General features: G+C 41.6%; 5 protein-coding genes and 1 non-coding gene across 7 annotated transcripts; 2 read left to right on the forward strand and 4 right to left on the reverse strand.

Annotated features, from left to right (window-relative positions):
• Positions 1 to 26: 26 nt before the first annotated feature.
• On the reverse strand, positions 27 to 5974 carry LOC137574606 (ras-GEF domain-containing family member 1B). Its single transcript, XM_068286977.1, has 5 exons — positions 5152 to 5974; positions 1403 to 2963; positions 1197 to 1340; positions 933 to 1135; positions 27 to 870 (listed from the first exon to the last, which is right to left on the reverse strand). Exons 2-5 carry the CDS (start codon positions 2846 to 2848, stop codon positions 597 to 599), a joined length of 2067 nt encoding a protein of 688 aa, XP_068143078.1. The 5' UTR covers positions 2849 to 2963; positions 5152 to 5974; the 3' UTR covers positions 27 to 596.
• A 211-nt stretch (positions 5975 to 6185) lies between these two features.
• Positions 6186 to 7446, reverse strand: LOC137574568 (dnaJ homolog subfamily B member 13). The gene is made up of 2 exons (XM_068286929.1): positions 6419 to 7446; positions 6186 to 6356 (listed from the first exon to the last, which is right to left on the reverse strand). Exons 1-2 carry the CDS (start codon positions 7401 to 7403, stop codon positions 6241 to 6243), a joined length of 1101 nt encoding a protein of 366 aa, XP_068143030.1. The 5' UTR covers positions 7404 to 7446; the 3' UTR covers positions 6186 to 6240.
• Positions 7447 to 7539: 93 nt separating this feature from the next.
• On the reverse strand, positions 7540 to 9194 carry Cdc37 (cell division cycle protein 37). The gene is made up of 4 exons (XM_068286928.1): positions 9055 to 9194; positions 8785 to 8988; positions 8060 to 8719; positions 7540 to 7992 (listed from the first exon to the last, which is right to left on the reverse strand). Exons 1-4 carry the CDS (start codon positions 9085 to 9087, stop codon positions 7711 to 7713), a joined length of 1179 nt encoding a protein of 392 aa, XP_068143029.1. The 5' UTR covers positions 9088 to 9194; the 3' UTR covers positions 7540 to 7710.
• A 266-nt stretch (positions 9195 to 9460) lies between these two features.
• On the forward strand, positions 9461 to 11195 carry Gr63a (Gustatory receptor 63a). Its single transcript, XM_068286927.1, is given in 4 exon segments — positions 9461 to 9690; positions 9693 to 9739; positions 9813 to 9962; positions 10017 to 11195. Coding segments are annotated over 4 exon segments (1494 nt in total). The 5' UTR covers positions 9461 to 9530; the 3' UTR covers positions 11154 to 11195.
• A 273-nt stretch (positions 11196 to 11468) lies between these two features.
• On the reverse strand, positions 11469 to 13900 carry Fie (Fire exit). Of its 2 annotated transcripts, XR_011032013.1 has the most exons (5): positions 13049 to 13900; positions 12142 to 12523; positions 11948 to 12084; positions 11663 to 11883; positions 11469 to 11603 (listed from the first exon to the last, which is right to left on the reverse strand). XR_011032013.1 is itself a non-coding variant. In XM_068286863.1 (4 exons), exons 1-4 carry the CDS (start codon positions 13181 to 13183, stop codon positions 11794 to 11796), a joined length of 744 nt encoding a protein of 247 aa, XP_068142964.1. In that variant the 5' UTR covers positions 13184 to 13899; the 3' UTR covers positions 11469 to 11793. The 2 variants fall into 2 exon arrangements, 1 of the variants encoding a protein (XP_068142964.1); XM_068286863.1 differs by having other exon boundaries at positions 11469 to 11883; positions 13049 to 13899.
• LOC137574878 (U11 spliceosomal RNA) lies at positions 12677 to 12979 on the forward strand. Its single transcript, XR_011032057.1, has one exon. It is a non-coding gene; the product is annotated as a U11 spliceosomal RNA (small nuclear RNA).
• Positions 13901 to 22555: the final 8655 nt, after the last annotated feature.

Below are 22555 nucleotides of genomic sequence, written 5' to 3' on the forward strand. Positions count from 1 at the left end.
TGTTTTGTTTTTGTAAATGGATATAAATATATATATAAATACTGTTCACTTACAGATACAAATATATAATGGTTACCTAAGAGATGTTTTTGTCAATTTGCATTGAAAAAATAAATAATTATATTAAAATTAGCTGCGACAATCAAAATGCTTTAAGTACATATGTTCATTTGTTAATTCGTAATTATACATACATACATATACATATGTATATGTGTATATCTTTTTTGTGGTATTAATAATAAAAATAATTTAAGATTTTACTGGCAACAGAGATGCTTACAGAGAACTTAATTGTCCGCGATATAATCTAAATAAAAAATTTAGTTTTCCATTTTTATCTTTTGTTGAGTTTTTGTTTCTTTAAGTAGTTCGTTAGTTAGTTAATCAATCTCTAAATCGCTTTCAAAGCCTACACGAAAATCTCTTATTCCCCAAACCTTACGACTAAAATAGACGACACACATACAAAAAAAAAAAAATTTAAATACAAATAATAAACATGGCAAGCGCTTAAGATGTATTAATCCCTCCCCTTTCTCCTACTTTATGCGGCAGAGTGGTGGCGGGGTGACACCCCCCTCCTGCTCATGCTGCTACTGCTGCTGCTGCAATTGCTGCAACAGTTGTTGCTTCGTTTCGGCTTTCACAGTTTTATAGCGATCCTTTTCCTCTGTATTCTCGGGCGGTTCACATTCGAACGAGGCCATCGCCAGAGTGTTCTCATTGAGCACCGCCTGATGCTGCAAATAGGTCAATACATGAGGCAATTTTTCAAACGGGCATGAGACCTTTTTCCATTCATTGAATTCCATGACCTGTTTGGCCAATTGAGAGCATTTCTCAAAATTGATATGATTGTTTGGCAAACTGAAATATGAAAAATCAATTTGAATTGAACAAAATTTAGCTCTATCTACTATCAGGCTTACCGATTCGAGCAGCCCTCGTTTAGAAAATACAAGTCCTTAACAAATAAACTAAAAAATGGAATGATTATGCGTTCACGTTCTTCTGTGGCGCCCTCAGAGCGCCACATGGCAGCTTTAAGCGTTGAGCGATAGCTATTAAAATTCGATGTTGGGTCCATTTGATGTTCCAGCACAGAGAACTTTGCCGATTGCACTTTGGACCACTGCACAAAAAAACTCATTTGTTTAGCATAAAATAATTCAGTATTAAAATTGAAAGCTTACCGTTTTTTTAAGTCTACCAATGGGGGCCAGATTCAAACCAGCTATAATGGCCATTAGGCTATTGAAATTGCCAATATTAAAGCATTCCCTTGCTGTTTCGATCCAATATTCAATGATACGTACTCGCTGCTTTTTCTTCGGATACTAGAAAATAAATAGAAGGGAGTACTTATTGATTTTCTCTGATAATTATTAAATGCACTCACTTTAACAATCTCGCTAGCCGTTAGATAGCTAAGACGATTGAACCATTGCACATATGATTCCAGATTTCGAGTCTTTTTCATATCGTTCAATGAGGAAGCCGTTCCTGCTGCTCCTCCGTTACCACCTCCACTTCCTCCGGCATCCTTGGCAAAGGCCTGAACAAACTCTTCGGGCCCAATGTGGCTTAAGCGTTCCAATTCAATGGCTGTTAATTGATGTGCTAAGTAAGCACAACTTGGGCAAATATCCATAATCCCAAAGACATCGTCCGTCGGCTGAGGTGTCGTTGAGGCGGAATTTGATGAATTGTTGCCGCTCGATGAATTCGAATGGCCAGCATTTAGGAGACCACTGGAAGGACCTCCAGTAGCATTTCCTACTGCCGAAGAGTTGCCATTGCTGCTGCTACTGCTGCCGAGAAACGTTTGAAAGGGATTATGGTGATGATGATGATGATGCTGAAGCTGCTGGTGATGATTATGAGTCGGCGGCACTTGCTCCTCCTGCTGCTTGCCTAATTGCTGTAGGAATTCTTCATATTTTTCTAATGCAGTCAACCGCGAGACAAGCAACTGAAGTATACGCGACACCTGTTTGCCCAATGAGTTGTCAATGTAGACACATTTTCTAGCCAAAATGCGAACTTGCTGCATTAGTCGCTCATCTCTGAAGTCATAGGGAAATATCTCAATCCACTCGGATAACAGGCGTATGCAATGTTGGGCCGATTTCTGGGTACACGTCCGTTGTTGAGGCTTTGGATCCAAATTTGTTGTAGTCGTTGTTGTTGTTCCCTTCCGGTGAGTCATGGGCGAGGCGGAGTTGATAGTTAAATGTATATTATGGCATCCTTGCGGTCCCTGACCAGCATCATCTACCACATCGGTGCCTGCGCCTCCACCGATAGCAGCCTCTGCTGTTGCCGTTTGCTGTTGCTGCTCCCACGTTTGGCTAATCTTTTCAAGCAACTCATGCGGCCGTATAAAGAGTCTAGCACTCAAAAGGAAGGCAAACACATAGGCTTCATCTGGATAATATTCATGGCTGGGCACCATGTGGCTAATTAGGCTCTGAAGCGTTCCCGAATGCAATTTGCCATCACAATAAACCAGATAGCCATCTTGATCATTTCTGGTCATTAGCTTACTTTGAGGCGGAGCATACGTGTAAATTTTTTCCACTTTTGGGCAATCCACATGGGAATTATCACGTCTATGGGTCAAGGCCAGAGCACTAATACCTCCACCCACTCCGACTCCTGCTCCGCCACTATTGCTACGTTGCGTCTTTAAATCGGGTAGTATTTTTGATGCACTGGCTGAGGCTGCTGCAGCTGCTCCTCCTCCTCCACCTGCCACACCAGACATCAGATTGATATTGGCACTCCCAGTGCTCCCACTACGGCCATTTGTGGCACTATTAATGCCGCCGTTTGATGACGACATTTGAGCAAAATCCCTCCTCCTCCTCCTCCTTCTACTCCTGCTGCAGAGTTGAAAACTTCTTTTGAATTCTTACAGCAATCTTTGCCAGATATTTTGCGCCTTGATGAGGCCCATACTAAAAGGATTAAAGAATACAAAAGAATATTAAAATTAAATAATTAAAATTTTACAATTTATCATTAAGCAACTTTCAAATTTATGGAACCAAAGTAACTTCACTTAGAAATCCTTTTTTTTTATTTTGCCATATTATAAATTAAATTTTGCTTTTCTTTTGGGTGTGTACTGTTTGCAGTTAACTGGGTCATGGGAAAAGTTATTTGCCTTCCCACCCTGCCACAAAAGACATTTGTGTCCTTTGGCTTGCATTTACTAAACTTATAGTATTCCGATCTGAAATTTATTCAACTAATCGTTCCAACTTGTAAACTGAAAATGATTGACTAATGTCTTGGGGAAGAAAAATGGACATGCCTCTATGAACTTTATTCGTCTTGCTGATCAGGAATACATATAGATTACACGATGTACATATACATATGTACATCATAGAAAGAATTCAAATAAATATTCACTTGCAATACAAAAAATTATTGCAGTGTGGCGCAAACGGAAAGGGAAAGGCAAATTATTGAGGCTTCACCACAGTCCAGTGAATTTTAAGATTTACAAATATCTATTTAATTATTAGCCAACACACACACACATGTTGATGAGTGCTGAAGGGTAAGAGTGTATGTATATATGTACGTTAATTAAATTATCCAGCCGCCGTGACCCAAAGTGGGTGGCCAGCCAGGAGGTGTGCATGAATGTATGTATGTACTCGCAAACAAGCATAAGAAAAAATGCATACCCTACATATGGTTGGACATGCATACGTAGAGAGTGTATTTGTGAGAGAGAGACAGAATGAGTGATGGGGTCGGTTAGGTTGAGGGTGGAGGTAGAAAGGAGAGACAACAAATATTTTCGATTATTTTTACTGCAACCGGACGGATGGACGAAGGTGGTGAGGGAAATGGAATGAGTTGTATTATTAACTGCCCTAATTTAAACAAAACGAGATCCATTTGCTATATTTATAAGTAACATTAACCACAACAACAACAGCAACAAGAGCAAGTGGAATGCAACAACAATAATAAAAACAACAGTGCGCCATTTGTATACAAAAGGCATAATAGATGCAGAAGAGACGTGCAAAGCCTACAACGCAGCACAGCGCAGCCACAGCACGGCAGCACAGCATGTGCAGTGGGTTCCATGCCATTTGTTTTCAATCAAAAAAACGTACATATATGTTTGTATGTATGTATGTATATTAAAGGACTAAGCCAAGCGCATCCAAACTATTCAACCATAACTATTCTTTTAGACGTGTCTTGCGGTTTCGAATTGTTAATATAAACTGAAACAAAGAAATAATTGCAATTGCATCAATGGCGCTCCATATACAACAATCAGTTAATCTTTTATATGCTGGTTCCACTGAAGTAGAGACTTACCAAGTTAAACAGTTTAAAAGACAATGGTAAAAGTTGAGAAGTACAAGTAAATATTTTCTATCAATAGGAAGTTCAATAGAACTCCTATATCAAGTCATTTGTAATCAAAATCCTTTCCCTATAAGAAGGGGATGTCAGCACTCATTTCTAATAAGAAAAACTTGATTTATGTATATACTATAACTCGTTGTGATAACTATGTAAGTTTTCTTGCCTCGGTTCACAGAAAACCTTCTTTTTATTTGTTTTTCCCAACTTTTCATTTTGGTTAACATTTGTAAACATAAACTAGAAACACAAATGTGACATATTTTACTACTTTTAGCCCGTTGAAAACTGGTTTTGTCATAAAAATATACTTTTGTGAGGTCTCACAGTTATAAGCATTTTATAAAGAATTTGTTTTTTAGTGCATCCATAAATTTACATTTCATTTGAAGTGAATTTTCACTTTCTTTTACAAAAAGTGCTTAATATGCCTGAAGGATTGATTTGTGTGTGTGTGTGTTGCTTAGCTATTAAATTTGTGCCACTGTGCAGTGGTAAACGGGTAAACAAGGGGGTGGGCTGGGGTAGGGGCCAGAAGCCAACATCAGCAGAAAGAGAAAAACAGACAAGTCAATAAATGGGGCCGTGGCCCGGCCTCGGCTGCTTTCTTCAAACTACATAAATAAAAAGTGGTGAAGAGGTGGGCTGGGAGGGAATGTGGTGGTTAAGGGGAGAAGGGTGAAGTGGCAGTGGGGGGGGTTGAAAGGTAATTGGAATTTGATTTGTTTGGATTCTCTCTATACTCACCTCCAGCAGGAGCTCTTCTCGCACATATTGCACTTCTTCATATGCTGCTTATCTCTGCACCCTTATGCTGCTGACACGCCCCCAGAAGTAAAAACCGAAAATCCAGGGAGATGAACCAAATTTTGTGTCCTGTTTGCGCTTTTCCACACCAAAAATTAGGACAACTGTTAAATGCACGTAGCAAAGTGATGGCGGGGGGTGATGCCGGGGATGGTTAGAGAGAGCGAGCGACTGATGGCGATGAAAAGTTTTGTATGTGGTGTGGGGGAGGCGGACGTATGGGAGGCTGCTGCTTGTGTTGTTTGCAAAAACAATTTGCAATTCACGCGAACGCAAAAGAAGTTTTCTTCTTGGCAGAAAGCGGCAATGACAAGATTCTAGTTGTGTGCTTGTGTGTGGCAGGGCGAGATGAAAGATGTTGTTATAGTTTTTGTTTTGCTTCACAATTTTCAATGTCTTTCACACACGAAAATAGCATTTTTTTTTTTGCATGCATTTGCATGTGTGTACGTTCATTTACAAAAGAAAAAAAAAACAGAAAAAAAGAAGATGTATGCATGTATATGTGCGTGTCGACCGGTTTGAGAAGAATTTTCTTTCGACAAATTGTTTGCTGTTGTTGTTGGTTTATGTACCTTGAGAGCACATTCACTTTTTCGTTTTCGCTGCGGCGGCCACCTTTCTTTTTTGTTGTGTTTTTGTTTCTTTCCCAATATGGAAATACGTCGTATTTAATTAATATTCAAGTAATATATTTCAATTATAACACTCGCAGCAACTTTCAAGTTGCGCCTTGCATTCGCGTTTTGTTTACTATACAACAGTGGTGTTTTATCGACTAGTCGATGAGAAATTGTTATCGCAAATTTCGAGTAATTATCGTTATCGGATTCAATCGCCGATAACATATCGTCAAACGGTCACATCTAACGCTCATAAAGAATGGTTTTTCAAATTGTTTTGCTTTCACCAGAACCAAAGTCAAACTTTAAAATTAATTCTAAGCTTACCTTGCCAAAAAAAATTGTCTACAGTTTTGCACTAACAATTTAAAACGTATTTTATTACAATTAACTAATTCAAGGTCATTTATTGCAATTGCTTTTCCTGCTCCTGCTCCAGTTCCAACTCTAGTTTACGGAACTCGGCAAAAAACTCTCGCGTCATACTCTTCATGGCGGGAGTCAAGTATTTTGGAAAAATATCTAGAGGATCAATTAAGTTATTAATCAATTGAAATGAAATATATATCCTTTTCTATACTGACAATTGAATTCAATATATAGATCACCAAACTCATTGATACTTGTATTTGCCTCTTTAATGGCATTGACGGCATCCAAATTGCGGCACTTGGGCAAACCCTCCAGAGGAATAATCTTAGCGTATCCCGGATTGACAACATCAGTGACGACAATCTTTAGCTTGCGTTTATCCAGCGTATTGAGCATGAAACTAAATCCGGTAAGGGCTTGCGATATATTTATGTCATAGCGATAGACCAAGTCATGCATATCACGGCGCTCGAAATCTGGATGCGGCTTATCAGCCGTAATAAAAATAATGTCACCTGGTATGCTGGTCGGGTAGCGATCGCCCTCTTCCTTGAAACAGTAACGTGTGCCCGCCGTAGTGCCCGGGTGAATGTGAATCTTGAGCGTTCGTTTACGTTTTTCCATTTTGGATGCCTTTGCATCTATAATCTCTTGACGCCACACATGCATCAACTTTAGGCAACCCGAGCGCACTTCTTCGAGAGACAAGGCCAAAATCCTTTCAGTATTTGGATCTTTGGTGCGTACCCCAATACCGTGCTCTCGGGATGCATATAAACAGGGTGGATTAGTAATAGCATCGATGACATTCGCATATGGGGAGTATGAGGCAAATACATTGGAGTAAACCTTCATGTGATCACCATGGTATTGGTAGGGATGAAAGTAACCATTCGGCAGCATTATACCCTCAAAGAGTCCAGCTTCACCATATCTATCATAAACGGCTCTGTTAAGCTCATTGCCCAGGACATCATAGGCCATATTGATAAAGGCCCACTGCTTCGCCTCACCCATGGGCGAGAGATGGGTGAGCCGTCCGTCCTGGGCAAATGGCACTAAATCCTGTTCATGCTGCTTTTCTCGATAAGGACACAAACGCACAGCCAATCGGCGATAGGCCAGGGCCAGCTCCTCTTTAGTGGCCGATCTGGGTATATCCAGAACGGCATAATAGTCCAGTTCCGGTCGATTCATTGCGCGATGTGAACTTATTCTAGAATATTCAATGAATTGTCTATTTGTTTCGTTAGAATATTTAATTGAATTTATTTGATTTATCTTTTTTTGTTTTTGTTTTTATATGATATATGATGGCTGGATAGGCACAGAGTACTGAGAATTTCGCTCTGATTTTATTCAAAAATTATATATACAAAACGACTGAACTCAAGCTTTATGCGACTGAAGGGGAGGGGATATAGATTAGCAGATTAGATTTAAGCTTAAGATAGACCTGTTGATGGAACTTGCAAGAAAGAAAGACTAAAAACGGTACATGCAATCAATCAACATCCTCTGTGCTGACACCAGTGTAAATTGGCTCTTCCTTGGTCTCATCACCCTCCCCCTCCTCTTTCCCCTTGGCGCTCTCCTCCTTGGCATCATCAGTTTTCTCCACACCGCTGCCAGAAGAGGGTGCCGCCTCGGCATCAGCAGCATTTGGCACCCAGAGACCCGAGTCGACACATCGTTTCATATGATACTTGGCCACATCCACAGGCATGGCCGCTATGGTCTTTTGCAGCAGTTCCACATCACGCGACTCGAAGCAGGCCTTAAGCTCCTAAAGAGAAAAATGTTGTGTATGTATTAATAATATGTAATTGGCATGGCAATAAGATTAAACTTACATCTGGCAGGGATTCAAACACATCAGCTGGATCCAGGCCACCAGGTCCCATCCGTTCCTGTCTCTCCTCCTCCTCAGCCTCAGCCATGGCCTCTTGAACCTTTTCCCGTGCCCGATTCTTAATTCTCTCCTTAAAGTCTCTGATCTCAGTTTCGAATTGCTGACGATATTCAGGTAGACAATTTTGAATTTTCGAGAAGAAAGAAGTGACACAGGCCCTGGGATCCACATTCAATTGTTTGGCCAGCTCCAAAATGTATTGCATGCAAATGCATTGATGTGCCACATGGGCCATCAGTTCGTGCTTCTCCTCCATTTCCAGGTTAATGGACCAAATGACCAGATAGTTGACCGCATCGTCACACACTAGTTGGGAATGCTTCTGGAGAAATTCTTTGGAGTCATCGTATTTGCGGAACATTCCGTATTTTTTGCAAAGTGCTTCGTTCTCCGAGATAAACTTCTTCATGCGTTGCTCGCGCTCTTCCTCAGACAGATTCTCGTCGGGTTTTCGCGGTGCCTTTTTATTAATGACAGTTTTTTCGAAACCGGGCTTACTTATTGTGTCCACATTCCAGGGAGTCTTGTTTTCTTTCTTAAGCATCTCATTCTCAATTCGATCCAGTTCTTTGCCCTCATTTTCGATCTTCTCCAGCTCTTTCTGCACCAAGTTAAAATAATGATTAATTGTTAAGTTAATCAGATAAATATTGATCTCTGACTCACCTTAAGTGCGGCCTCATCGCCCTCCTTTTTTCCAATGCGTTGCTTTACATCAATAAGACGAGCTTGATAGCTTTGGCGCTTCTTCTTCAGCTCATCCCTTTCCTTATCCATTTCGGCCATGCGCTCGATGCGTGCCTGATGCCGCCAGCGGAACAACGAAGGCGTATCAATGTTGGGATGTGTGTCGTCCTCATCGTCGGAAATCTGTGAGCGACACAGGTGGGTTTCGTTTGCTTTTTTTTTCTTTGTTATTGTTTATCATCTATTTACCTCTATGTTTTTCCATTTGCTGTAGTCGACCATCTTGTTGAGTTTCTATCTGTTCCTTTTTTTTTTGTAACTTCTTGCGAAGTGCAAAAGTTTCCTGTTTCTCTGCTTTCTAGTGATGGGCTAATTATCGGGACTATCGCTTGAGCCACTATTCACCACAGACCAATAATACTGGTTAAAATTCAACCTGCCTTGCTTTCCAACACTCAGTACACTGCAAATTTGCAGTGTTGCAAAATATGACACTCAACACATGCGCGCCATTGACATAAATTTTGAAAGTGGGACACCAGGCTAAGGTTAATGCATGCAAAAGACAAACAAGAGCAATTCAACAGGAAACTAGGAAACTTTACCAGCAATGTCAATACTAAACAAACAAAGAGGCGTTGATATTGGCTATCAATTTTTAATTATCGATGTCTGGCAGCCAAAAAGGCCGAGGACAATAAAATGTTCCTCACAGTTTTTAAAGAATGGCCAACTATTATAGACGTAAAAAACCAGATGCGGTATTTTTGAATGCCAAGCCCATCAATAGTGCAAATGCCCAAGCCTATTTATATGGAGTGCGCAAGTACTCTATAGGCTTGGCCGAGAGATTGGACAGTGACTATCAACCGCCGCCAATTGAAAGGAAAAGAGTACGGCTAGTACCGGATCGAATAATCCCGAATTTACGCCAGTAAGACAATTTAACTTAACTTATTTAGACACGATTAAATAATGATAATTAATAATGTATTTTTTTTTTTTAGAGCGTTTTCTATAGGAACATAGCTCCGGTTAATTGGTTTCTACGGATTATTGGAGTTCTGCCCATTGTTAGACGAGGACCAGCCAGGGCTAAATTCGAAATAAACTCGGCTGCATTTTTCTATTCAGTTGTTTTCTTTATGCTCCTGGCGGTGAGTAGCAGTTGCTATCGGAAGAAATGTCCTCATTACACAATTTTTTTTCAGTGCTATGTGGGATATGTGGCCAACAATCGCATTCATGTGGTACGCTCCCTCAGTGGTCCCTTCGAGGAGGCCGTTATTGCCTATCTATTTCTGGTTAACATCCTGCCCATAATGATAATACCGATCCTGTGGTGGGAGGCAAAGAAAATTGCCCGCCTCTTCAACGATTGGGACGACTTTGAGGTCCTGTACTATCAGATCTCTGGACACAGTTTGCCCTTGCACTTGCGCCAGAAGGCCTTATACATTGCCATCATTCTGCCCATCCTTTCGGTTCTCTCTGTTGTGATCACACACATCACCATGTCTGATCTGAATATCAATCAGGTGGTGCCCTACTGCATTCTGGACAACTTAACAGCCATGTTGGGTGCCTGGTGGTTTCTCATATGCGAGGCGATGAGCAATACGGCCCACTTATTGGCCGAACGTTTCCAAAAGGCCTTGAAGCATGTGGGCCCGGCCGCTATGGTGGCCGATTATCGTGTCCTGTGGCTACGCTTAAGTAAACTAACCCGCGATACTGGCAATGCCATGTGCTATACCTTCGTTTTCATGAGTCTATATCTGTTTTTCATCATCACACTATCGATCTATGGCCTCATGTCGCAGCTCTCGGAGGGCTTTGGCATTAAGGACATTGGCCTGACGATTACAGCTCTATGGAACATAGGTTTACTCTTCTATATCTGCGACGAGGCTCACTACGCCAGTGTCAATGTGCGTACGAATTTCCAAAAGAAACTTCTTATGGTCGAGCTTAACTGGATGAATTCTGATGCCCAGACAGAGATCAATATGTTTTTGCGGGCCACCGAAATGAATCCATCGAATATCAATTGCGGTGGCTTCTTCGATGTGAATCGGAGCCTCTTCAAGGGTCTGCTTACCACAATGGTTACCTATTTGGTGGTCTTGCTACAATTTCAGATCAGTATACCCACAGATAAGGGTGATGGTGAGCCCAGTACGAATGTTACAGTGGTTGACATGCTGATGGATAGTCTGGACAATGATATGACCTTGCTGGGACCGACCACTACGGCAGGAACAACAGCCACAATGAGAGCATCAGCAACAACAACAACAATGGCAACGCCAACAATAAAACAAGGTCGAGCCGGACGACGGGGTTGAAGAGAGAGAGAGAGAGTAAATGGAATTTCTTGCTAGTAGAAAATAAAATATTCAATTTAGAAACTGCTTGAAATTTGCCCTGCTTTCATTTCACTTAAGCTTTAAGTTAGCAACGCGCAGAAAGCTCTTGCCCTTAGCCTGGCACATAGAGCTTTGAACTTGACTAGCCAAGGGCCTTGGTTCAACTCCGGGCCAGGTAAAAGTTATTTCTCATTCATGCTTTAGCAATAAATTTAAGTTTTTTTTTTCTTTTTCTTTTTTTTTTTTGCTCTTCTAATGTTTATCAACTTTATTTTGAATGTGGCATTTAACGTATTTTACAAACTACATAGATTCTCAAGTTAAAGGCCAAAAGCTCTAACATACAAAACAAAAGGAATAGGTCGCTCGATGAATTACAATTTGCCTGATCTGTTCGGATCGCACCATCCATCCATCATTAATGGCTATCTAAAATAGTATCTCTTGTTTTCCTTGTTGCTTTGGTATTTTTTATCACACAGACTCACACATTCAGATTCCACACATTAAATTATATTATGTTATTAATAAGTTTTTAAGACACTTGATGGAAGTAGCCAGAAGCAGGATCGTATGCTGCAGATGTGAGGAGTTGGAGGGAGGTTGGGATAGAATCGATCTAACATTGTCCATCGGGAGATTCGGTTAATATATGCTTGTAGCCATTGCTGCCCAAATACATGTGTTCGCGTCGAAAATGGTAGGGTATCTAATGGAAATTGCAACTTTCATAAGCCATGTTAGTGTTAGTGAATATGTTTGGTAACACTTACAGCTCCTGGCGCTGGACAGGGTATGGCCACAGTGGCTATCTCCCGCAGTTTGTTCATGGTACGCAAACTCTGATAGAAACTGTGCATCACATACCATTTGAATCCATCCATGCAGAGCAGTGTATAGCAGATGACAACTGAAAGGATACGCGAGTAAATTCAGATCCTTTTGGCGAAAACCAATACATACTCACAGTAAGCACACTGTCCACCAAAAATCAAGGGTAATTTCGTGTCCTTCAGCATGAAAATAAGCACACCGACTGCAATCGCTCCGAGGAATTCAATCACCAGCCAGGGTATAATCAGACCCGGGATATTCTTGTAGACCCCAAAGAACAGGGCAATGGCACTCAGGGCATAGATTCCGGTGACCACGGCCAGAAAGTAGAGAGCATTCTCAGTGGCATCGGCCAACTGGGCAGCTGTCTGGAGACGCAAATCGTTGTGGAATGGTGACATGTTATAGAAGCCATTATCCTTCTGATCCAATATATCCAAATCGAGCAAGTGCCGCATTTGCTCTGCATGGGCCAAGCATAATAGGACCAAAAACAGAATGCAATGGGCAATCAACTAAACGAGGGAAACGAGAGAAACAAAAAATGATCTTTAGCTGCGGGGGCAATGCAACATTTATTTTTTTTGCCAGTCCCCTGCCCTTGTGATTCCCAACTGGTTTTAGTCAGCGAGAGAGCAACATTTCCCACATGAGCATGGAAGTCTTCAGAAAAGGGTGCTCGTCCTGGCACGTTTCCTATCCTGGAATCATTGTGCAGACGCATTGCACTGTTTGGCCCATCCGTACGCCGCTTCTCGGAGTGGTGGGGGGCGTGCGTGAAATTGCCGCCCTTTGGATCTCACTTCTGTGCGGGGCTTTTCTCAACAAAACAGTCCAGTGGGGTATGGCTTTGCATATCCAGTGCATAATTTTTGTCTTGGGGCTCGCGGCTGTACCTAGTTGGTACGCCTTGGATTGCGGGGGAGTCCTCCCCCTGGCGTGCCAGGCGCGTACTTGTGCGCTGCGCCCCGCCTTATTCATGCCTCTTATGTAAGTGTAGTCTCCTCTGTCTCTCTTGGGCGTGGGGGTTTGCTACTCACCAATTGATAGATGCTTGTCAGCAGAGCCGTTGTCCTTAGATTTCTTGGTGTTATGGGAGCCATCAGCATTTCATAGGTGCGTCGACAGCAGCCCCATTTGCCCGCCATTGTCCTGACCGTGGACATTAGCAGCATAATCGCCCACTCCCTCTCCTCCGCCTGCTAAAAGAACTTTGGTGCTGTCCCCGCGCTGCTGCCTCTCAATCAATTTATGGATTTTTCTTTCTGTCGCTTCTGTCCGTGGGCTCCACTTTTAACACACACAACAAGCTGCTTGTGTGTGGCTGGTGTTACTTCTTGCAACTGGCGAGGCGACTGACTCGAGCGTCGCGGTTGTTTCGTCATGCAATCCAGGGGGTTGATGTATTCGCGGTGGTAGGGGTGGTTAATTTGCCGCACTCAGACACTAAAATGAAAAGTTCTGCCAAAGCTTTGCCGAGACAAGTCGAATTGCACTGCACTCCCCAAGAAGAAGGCGGAGGAACTGTGTGGGAAAAAATTCGACTGCCAAGGTCTAAATGTGAGACCAAATGTTTTGATACTTGAAAAGCTTTTGCGTTTATGTTTTGATTACACTCATTTGCTCTTAGGGCCTAAGCCCTATGTCATTCAGGATAAACTGATGACCAATTGAGAATAAGTTGTATTCCCGAGATAGAATCCTTGGAATGCCCAAGTCAATTGCTGCCTAAAATTGCCATTAGACCTCAAAGGGTTGTGTCAAGACGTCTTTTAACCTTAACAAGGATCATCATTTCGTATCATTTGATTGAAGGGTATCAAATATTTTAGTTTAGTTTCCTTTAAGCTTGCTCATGAGGGTTGTATTTTTGGTCACACAGCAGATGGTTATCGCTAGAGCTTTTTTTGGCTGCATAAAGCTTCTGACCAGAGTTGCCACCACTTCACTCCACCCTCGATGGAATACGCCAACAAACAGTAAAACAGCAAAAAAAAAAAAGCAAAAAGAAAAGAAAATAAAAAAAAAGCAATTAAAGTTCGCTTCTGCCTTCTTTCTGTTCGTTCCTATGATAAATTTTTGCATTTTAAAAGTCAATTTACACTGAACTATAAAAATGTAACATAAATTTTACCAAAGCAGGCCATAAAACTTCCGTCTGGTAGTCAGTATCTCAGGCATGGCCCCTCCGAGTCGGCTAAAAAGCAGGAATCAAAGTCGTGTCGTTGCCACTGGGCAACCATCCCAGCCCCAAAGATGATGATCATCATGATGATGATGATGATGATGAGGATGAGGATGAGTAGATGAGTGGATGGTGATGGCGCTCCCGCTTCCTTTTTGCTGCCAGCTACTTGTGCGCTTAATTGATTGTTTTTCTACGAGCTTGGAGGCTGTGCACCTCAGTGCTCCTTCCATGACCACGTCCAAGTCCAAGTCGAATGGCTAGCCGGCTGACTGGCGAGGATCAGCCTAACTGCAGTGTATGGGCATGATGAAGACCTCAGGGGCAATATATGCGTTGTTGTTTGCGGCTTGTTATCATTGGGCGTGTTTTATTAACTTTTAAGCTGCCATGCACGCGAGGGGCCATAAAAAAGTGCAACTGCCAAACACAGAGAGAGACAGAGAGAGAGAGAGAGGGAGACAAAACAAAAAACATAACTACAAGAAAAAAATCCAACAAAAAAAAGGCAAAAAAATCCAAAAGTCAATTAAAAATTTTTTACATTTGTTTGCACACAAAGCGCCCAGCGGGACTGGCAAGGGGAAGGCGGAGGGGGCGGAAGATGAAAACTGCAACTGCAAAAAGAAGAACCTGGCGCGATAATCATAACTGCAAAAAAGTAAGAAAACTACGCGCAGGCGTCACCCGACGATAATTTATGGCCTCAAACCGAGCGTAAAGCAGGTTGCTGGCGGGCGGGGCAGGTGGCGGGGCAGGTTGTCGGGTGGATTGTCTTCAAAAGGTGGACGAGTATTGAAATATCATCTTGCAACCATTTGCCGTTCAATTTGCGTTCGCAACGCTCTTTTGATTGGTTTTTCGCAACCCGCCCTCCTCCTCCCCCCGCCCCACCATACCATCACTCGCCTTCCCCCATATCGACTACAAATTGATTGCCTTAAAGTAACTTGTAAAGTGCATCTAAGAGATGCAGAAGAAACACCACAAGCCAGCAAGATGAAACTTCCGTCCATATGTCTGCCCGTCTGTCTGTCTGTCGGTCCGCTGCTCGTTCGTTGAAACAGAAGCAACATTACAAATGTGTGGCGTTATTGCCATGGGGGAGGAGTGTGCGAACTACCAAAGGAGCGAAACATCTTTTTGATTAAAAACAGAGAGAGAAACCTTTCGCGTTCTGTGTGCAGAATGTGAGAGAAGTGGGATAGAGTTTGGCCAGTTGGACACATTCGGCACTAGTGGTCATACGATACTCGATAGTAGGGACCATTCAATCGGCCAGATGCGGCGGGCCGTGCGGGCAACTGGGCTTCCCAAAAGCAATCGCCGTTGTTAACAAGCATTTCAGCGCATGACAATTGGCATGCACACCTCCGGGCCATTAATATGCAACTCGATGCTGACACATTTGGAGTGGCTACACCAATTGCGGTTGGTAGTCAATGCTTTATCCTCCTCCCCCCTCTCCCGCGCCCACTCACCAAGCAGACTTTCGCGTCATTTTATCAGAAGTTCGTTCAAATCGAGAGCCGGGGGAGTTATTTAATCATGGAAAATCGTTTGACTATAAATAACATTTTCTCGACTTATTTGCACAATTTGTTTGCCTGTTTTGACAGTCAAGCTTGGAGGCTCTTGTCCTTTATCAGAGACACTCTGCGCAAAGAGATGCCTAACTACGACTGAATTGAAATTTAAATTAGTTTTAAATCTAATATCTAGATAAGACTTTCTTGCCAATTTGCCATGAAGAATCGTCTTAGATTCTATGTTAATCCTTATCCTCGCTTTGTTAATTGCGACTCCAGAGTCTGCCATAAAATTTCTTTCTCATTTCCTTCTCTCCAATTTCTGTATTTTCCAAATGACATAAGACGACCAATGGACATTTTCCAATAGGCCCACAGGATGTCAAATTCCAGAAATGTCCACAATGTCCAGGATGTCCAAAGGACATATTCCAATAATGTCCACAGAATGTCCAAACAATTTCTTTAGTTTTCTTTGCGATTTTCGGCATTCTTAAGGTTCTTTCCTGTCACTTGTTGTTGAAGGACTTTTTTTAGCGCATTATCCTTTTGGTGAAGTCCTTGTTGTGAGGTGTACAAATGTTGTTCAATCGCTTATGAAATTATGGAATACTTTGGCTGTTCCTTGTCGACCGCAGTTGGAATCGCTTACGTAATTTAGATAAACATTTCAGTCCTTGTGGGCCAAGGAGGGAATTCATTTCAGTCTCGGTGAAACTCCGCCAAATCAAGTCACGTTTTTCCGTGTGAGACGACGCATATTTACGTAAAATATCAATTGTTACACATATTTGCATGAGCCAAACAACAACAACAACAACAATAACAGGCATATCCTTCCACTTGTCATCACTGCTATTCCCTGTGTGAACGCGATTTTTATGCGGCGTATGATGAAGATGTTGTCATTTCCGATTAAACATGCACCACCTCCACCTACCCCTTCCGTTGCGTTCCGTTCCGTTACTGTTCCTCTCCCTTCCCTCTGCCCACGCGCCACTGCATACGAAACTGAGAGCAAGGACAGCAATAGCAACAACAAACAAACGACTGGAAAACCCTCGAGCACTCGATTCAAACACACACACACACACACGCACACACAAATCTCAAGGGTGTGTTCAATTGTGTCAATTTAACGCCTTTTATGACACGCCAGCATCCCTTCATCTAACTCACACCCCTCACCTTTCAACCTCCTCTAACCTGCCTCCTTCCTCCTCAATCACTCGTTCACTGAAGTCCTGCAGCACGTTGGGCATATTAATTATGACAGGACGAGAACGAGGACGAGGACGAGTACGAGGATGCGAGTTTGGTAAATGTTGTGCAGTTGTTGCAGTTGGCAAGTATTTAACCCACTCGATTTGCTTCACGGAACAGAAGTGTTAATTACGATTGAATGTGGGTCCCCCTTTACCCGTCAACGTATCCCCCTTTGCTCTCCAGTATGTGGCATGTGGCATGGGGCATTAGGCATGGGATATTTGCAAAATGCATGCTCGCTTTACGTTTATCAAACGTGATTATTAGTAGTAGTTGCCTCTGTCTAAATATTGAAAATTGACAATATGAAAGCCCTATTGCCCTATGACGATGCCTGATGGCTGATGCCTGATGCCTCATGCCTGATATCCATGCCCATGCCGATGCCTGATGCGGATGCGGATGCGAATGCTAAATGGTTTATTGCAGAATGCGAATGAGATTACTTGTGGGTGTCATAAGAGGCATGGCCTCTTGTTTGTCGTATCATAAATAGTGTTAGCCAGGCAGGCAGGCCGACAGGCAGGCAGGAGCTTTGGTTGCATGTTGGATAATAGTTAGTTAGATATTTGTAATGAAATTCCAGCGTATGTTTCATATCCACATCAATCTCCCTCTCTCTTCGCTTGGTCTGCAATCTAACTGATGCTTTTCATTTGTTTTCCAAAAAATATAATACAGTTCATTAGACTTAAACACTAAGTTTATACTAATAAAAATAAACCCTTCCTTCCATTGATTACCCAGAAGGACCCAAAAACAAATGGATGATAACCTTTGCTTTGACCTAAAGCTAAAACAAAGCTTTCCAAAAACTAATTTTATTAATCTTTTTAAGATTACTTGCTAATTACTGACTTTATAGATATTATTTATAATCTTATGTTTAGTACTAATTTTAAGAAACGAAATCTTTGAGAGGAAAGTCACTTGAGAAATTAGAGAAAGAGAAAAGGTGAAGAAGAAAAGTAAATGGTTAAATGATTTGCTTTGGTGCCTCAAATTCAGCGCCCCAATAAGTATGCTATGAAAAATGCTTAAATAAAGAACGTATTCATTTTACAATACAAATTTATTTACTTTTCTTATTCAAATTTACCCGAAATTTTGTTAAACACATTTAGTTACAAGTACTTACAGTAGTGGACACAAAAATAGCAACTTAAGTATAATGTGTTAAGTCTTCTTCAAATGGACAGAGCAATACATTTGAAGAGATTTAACATAAGCTAATCATTCCTCTTAATATAAACTACTTTCAAAAATATTCATTTAAGTTAACAGAACAAATCTTCCGTCTAGCAAGAGCTGGAAAGTAACTTAATAACCACAAAAAGTTAACAGAACTAGAGAAATTTCAAAAGAAATCTGAAGCAAATGGAAAATCTTTGATAAATCAGAAAAGATTATTGTCTACTTCAAGAAGGAGAAATCCTTGCTCTATGTGCTCTATTTTTTGTTTTTTGAATTTATGCAATATTAAGTTAATGCTCCAACTGGCCGTTGGCTATAATCTAATCAGCATTCCTAGTGGAAAATTTTCGACAATTCGAGAACTAAAGCGCAAATCTTTTTCTGCTAGGCTTAAAGACACTTGTTCCCAGGAGTCGCGTAGCCGCCCTGCTGCCGGTTGGCCTGTGTCCTGACAAATATCCTTGATATCATTTAGTCAACTGGAAAAAATTCAATCAGCATACTTGGCAAATATTCCAACAACGATGTTCGAATGTCGACAGGCAGTGAAACAGTGAGCCATTCATCCATTCAGGCTGCCAGGCTGCCAGGCTGTCGGGCGGCCAGGCTGCCAGTCACTCAGGCAAGCAACGACAATTGTTAGCAAGCAATGGGCTCGGTTGGTGGGCCTCAGGGAGAGGTGTATGAGGGCGTGTTCGTTGCATAAATCAACAGCAAATAAATGCTGATATGCTGAAAGTTCGTCTTGGGATGCTTTTGGCTGAAACAAAAAAACATTCGAAGCGGAATCACAGAAACGGGGGGAAAAGAAATGAATTCCAAAAAGGGAAAGGAAAGAAACCAAAAGAGCAGAAAAAAACAGAAATTCGCATTCGATAATTGAATTTCTATAGAGAGAGAGAGAGAGAGAGAGAGAGAGAGAGAGAGAGAGAGAGAGAGAGGAGAATAGGAATAGCAGAAAAAAAAGCAGCAGAAAACACACACAAAAAAAAAAAATGTAGAAGGAAATAAAGCTGAAAGAGAGCAAAGCACAGAGCCAGCATCTCGTGTCCAGCGATGCATGCGTCGCACGTAGCCCGGAGGAGCAACCAAGGGAGAACGAGATGAAGCAGCTAGCTGAAGCTGAAGTTGAAGCTAGAGATGGAGCTGGAGCTGGAGGCAAGGAGCATTGGCGCAAGGCAACTGTGCGCCCATATTATGTGCACAATAAATAGACGTGATCAGCATGAACAAGGTGGTGGGAGCATCGTTGTCCTTGCGCTTGGCTGAGCATTTCCACATTGCTCTGTGTCTCTCTGCCGCTGCCACTGGCTGCATGCTGGGTTGAAAGCTACCTAGCAACTGGGAAGGAGCAGCTCCCAGCACACCAAAAAAAAAGAAACGAAAAAGCGAAAAATGCTACGAGTGGAGGAAACACTTGAGAGGATGTTGACTGAGTTTTCTTCTTGCCGTCGACTGTTTCCGGCTTTTGTTGCCTGAAAAGTGCTCGAGAAAATCTTTTGTCCGTGTCTCTTTCCATCTCTCTCTATCTCTCTCCCTCTCCCTGCCTTCTTCTAGTGCTTTTTTGCTAAGTATGCCAATCCCTCACCACTACCAAACCCCAAACTCCCCTCTCATGGTCTCTCCCTGAGCTTATAAGAGATTCCAAAACTTGTGAAAAACAAGGCGCCGCTAAACTTTTTCTCTTCTTTTCTTGTTCTTTTCGTTTTCGTTTTCCTTTCTGTGTTTTTTTTTTTGTTTTCTTCTTTATGTTAACTTACTTTGTAGTTTCTTCTTATTTGCAACTTTGATTTTTGTTTATTTTTGCTTTCAACCCACCCTCAAGACGCACACTCACACACACACACACACACACACACACAAACGGAGCTTCCTGTGGGGGTGGCACGCACCCTTAAGCCAGTAGAAAGAGATAGAGCATACCAGGAAAATGGCGGCAAGCAGCCGGAGCAGGAGTCTCGGCTTCAAGTTTCTTACAAAGCAAAGGCAACAAAAAAGAAAGCAAAAGAAAAAAAAAAAGGAATAATACAAATTTCTTGACATGGAAAAATTTTCTTAGACTTTACTTTAAAATGCGCCATTTTTGTTGTTTGCCAAGGCAGGTCCCAACCCATCTCTCCCTCTCTCTCTCCCCTCTCTCTCTCTCTCTCTTTCTTGTCATGCCACCTACTCCTTGTTACGCCTACTCCAGAGCCAACCAACCGGAAGTTTTATGAATTTTCTACAAAGCGACAAAGTCTTTCTTTGCCTGATGTCCTTTGGGTTGCCTCCTTGGTTTTTTTTTCTTCCTTTTTTCCTTTTGCCTTGGTTTGGAATCACTGCAGTGTGAATAATGACAATAGAGGAGACTGACAGCAGCAACAACAATAATAAAGAAAACCAGATAAAAAGAAAATGCGGAAAGGAAATCCTTCCTCGTTGTTGTCTAGGACGCTACTGCGTCAGGAAATATTCATAAAAATCATCAAGAAGTTTTTTTTTTTGTCATTTTTTTTCAGATCATCTTTTTTTTTTTTTTTTTGGTTTTTTCTTCCAAGGGTTGTGCCATGCGGGCTCACAAATTATAAGTTTTTCTTTATTGGGTTTTCTTTTTCGAATGGAATTTCTTTCGTATTCTGTCTAACCGAGATCTGTATACTCTCACAAATTTGGTTGTGTTTTTTACTCTACTTCCATCCGGATGAAAAATAAGAAAATTGTAAACACTATCTTCGATGGAAGGACCTTTTAGGATTGCTCCATCGGGGGAAGAAGTCAACCGTGCCGGAATTCGAACTGTAGAGCAGGATGAGGAGGAGGAGGGCAGGATGAGATCTAATTTTTACTCTCTTACGGAGACCGTCTTCAGGGATTACAATTTCACAGAGTTTCAATCGAATCTGCTTACCTGAATTCATTCTTAACTGAAAACAAGAAAAGGGACTCAAAGATCATTCCGGGACGGGTCTATTAGTAGACAGAATTCGTTATCAACAAACTTAGCTTGGCTTTATTTAGATTCTCACTTAGTCATTGTATTAAACTCTATTGATATGGACACTAACTTGAGAGGTGTCTGAATGAAGATGGCAGACAGACCAGTTTAAAGTTTATTAAACAATTCTTTCAAATATTTCAAAATACTTTTCTTCGGCAAGGGTATCAGAAATGTGTCAACCCTTTTAGCATTACCTAATGAAGTTATTAGAGGCGTCAATGAACGTCAACAAATTGACATTTAATGAAGTGCAGAGCAGCCCGCACATTGCACCAGAGGCACAGGCAAAGGCAACGGCAGAGACCGAGCCAGAGACCAGGCACTAGCCAAGCCAAGCCAAGCCAATGATCTTTTAATTGCACCCAGGAAAAAGACCAAACAAAAATGACACCTAACATAGAAATTAACTTTAATCATTTTGGGTGTTTTTTTTTTTTTCTCTCTCTGTTTTGTTTGATAATTATGATATTGCCTTTTGCAATTGACAGAGCATGAAGCGTAAAGTGTTAAGGTTGAGAGGGTTAAAATGGAAAAAAAAAGCAACGCGAAAATTCCAAACGAGATAATTAAAAGAAATTCGTTTAAAGTTTAAGAAAAAAAATATCAACTAATGTAAAAGGTGGAACTTAAATTTCATATCAAAACTAAAGAAGCTTAAAACAAGGGACACAGATCATTCCGGGAAGGGTCTATAGATAGATCGAGTGTTCCTTTCGCAAACTTATTCCTCATTCCTCTCACCACTGTCCATTTGCTTTAATATTTGGGCATTAGTTAGTTGGTACCTGCCGAATCCTCAGCTGGGTTCTTCTCACACTGGGACATTGTCCTCAAGTAGTGGCCTTTCCTTAATGTTCTTGAATTCCGAGAGGAAAGCCTTTCTATGGCAATTGTAACAGTTAAACAATCAGCCAATGAAAAGGATTAACTTTTTGCTTGACAACTTTCAAAATATCATTCTTCAGATCTGCAAGATAATGAGTTCTATATAGCCAATATATAACTGGCATCTGATTGTAATTGTAAAAGAACTTTGATTGTTCAAAAGTGGAAGGCACTGGAAGGGTTAAACAATGATAAGTGAAACCCCTAAAAACTGTAACAAATGCCTAAAAGTATATTTTTATGCCTGACGATTCCAAAAGACGATTCCATAGACGGAGTAGTAACAAATACTACCCGACTGCACCTCTATCTTCACAGCCTGCATATACATACATATGTATGCAAGCAATCAAAGAGGTAAGTTCACCATCTGTTCAGACTCCCTTTCCGCACTACAAGCAATAAAGAACATGCATTGGGATCATATCACTGCTTTGGGTCTCCGGTCACTGCGGAATAACAGGGAACGAGACAGAGAAATGTTCCCTCTCATTACGGAAAATATGTACTC

Source organism: Drosophila tropicalis, unplaced genomic scaffold, assembly GCF_018151085.1.
Source record: "Drosophila tropicalis isolate 14030-0801.00 unplaced genomic scaffold, ASM1815108v1 contig_463, whole genome shotgun sequence".
NCBI classification, from domain to species: Eukaryota; Metazoa; Arthropoda; class Insecta; order Diptera; family Drosophilidae; genus Drosophila; species Drosophila tropicalis.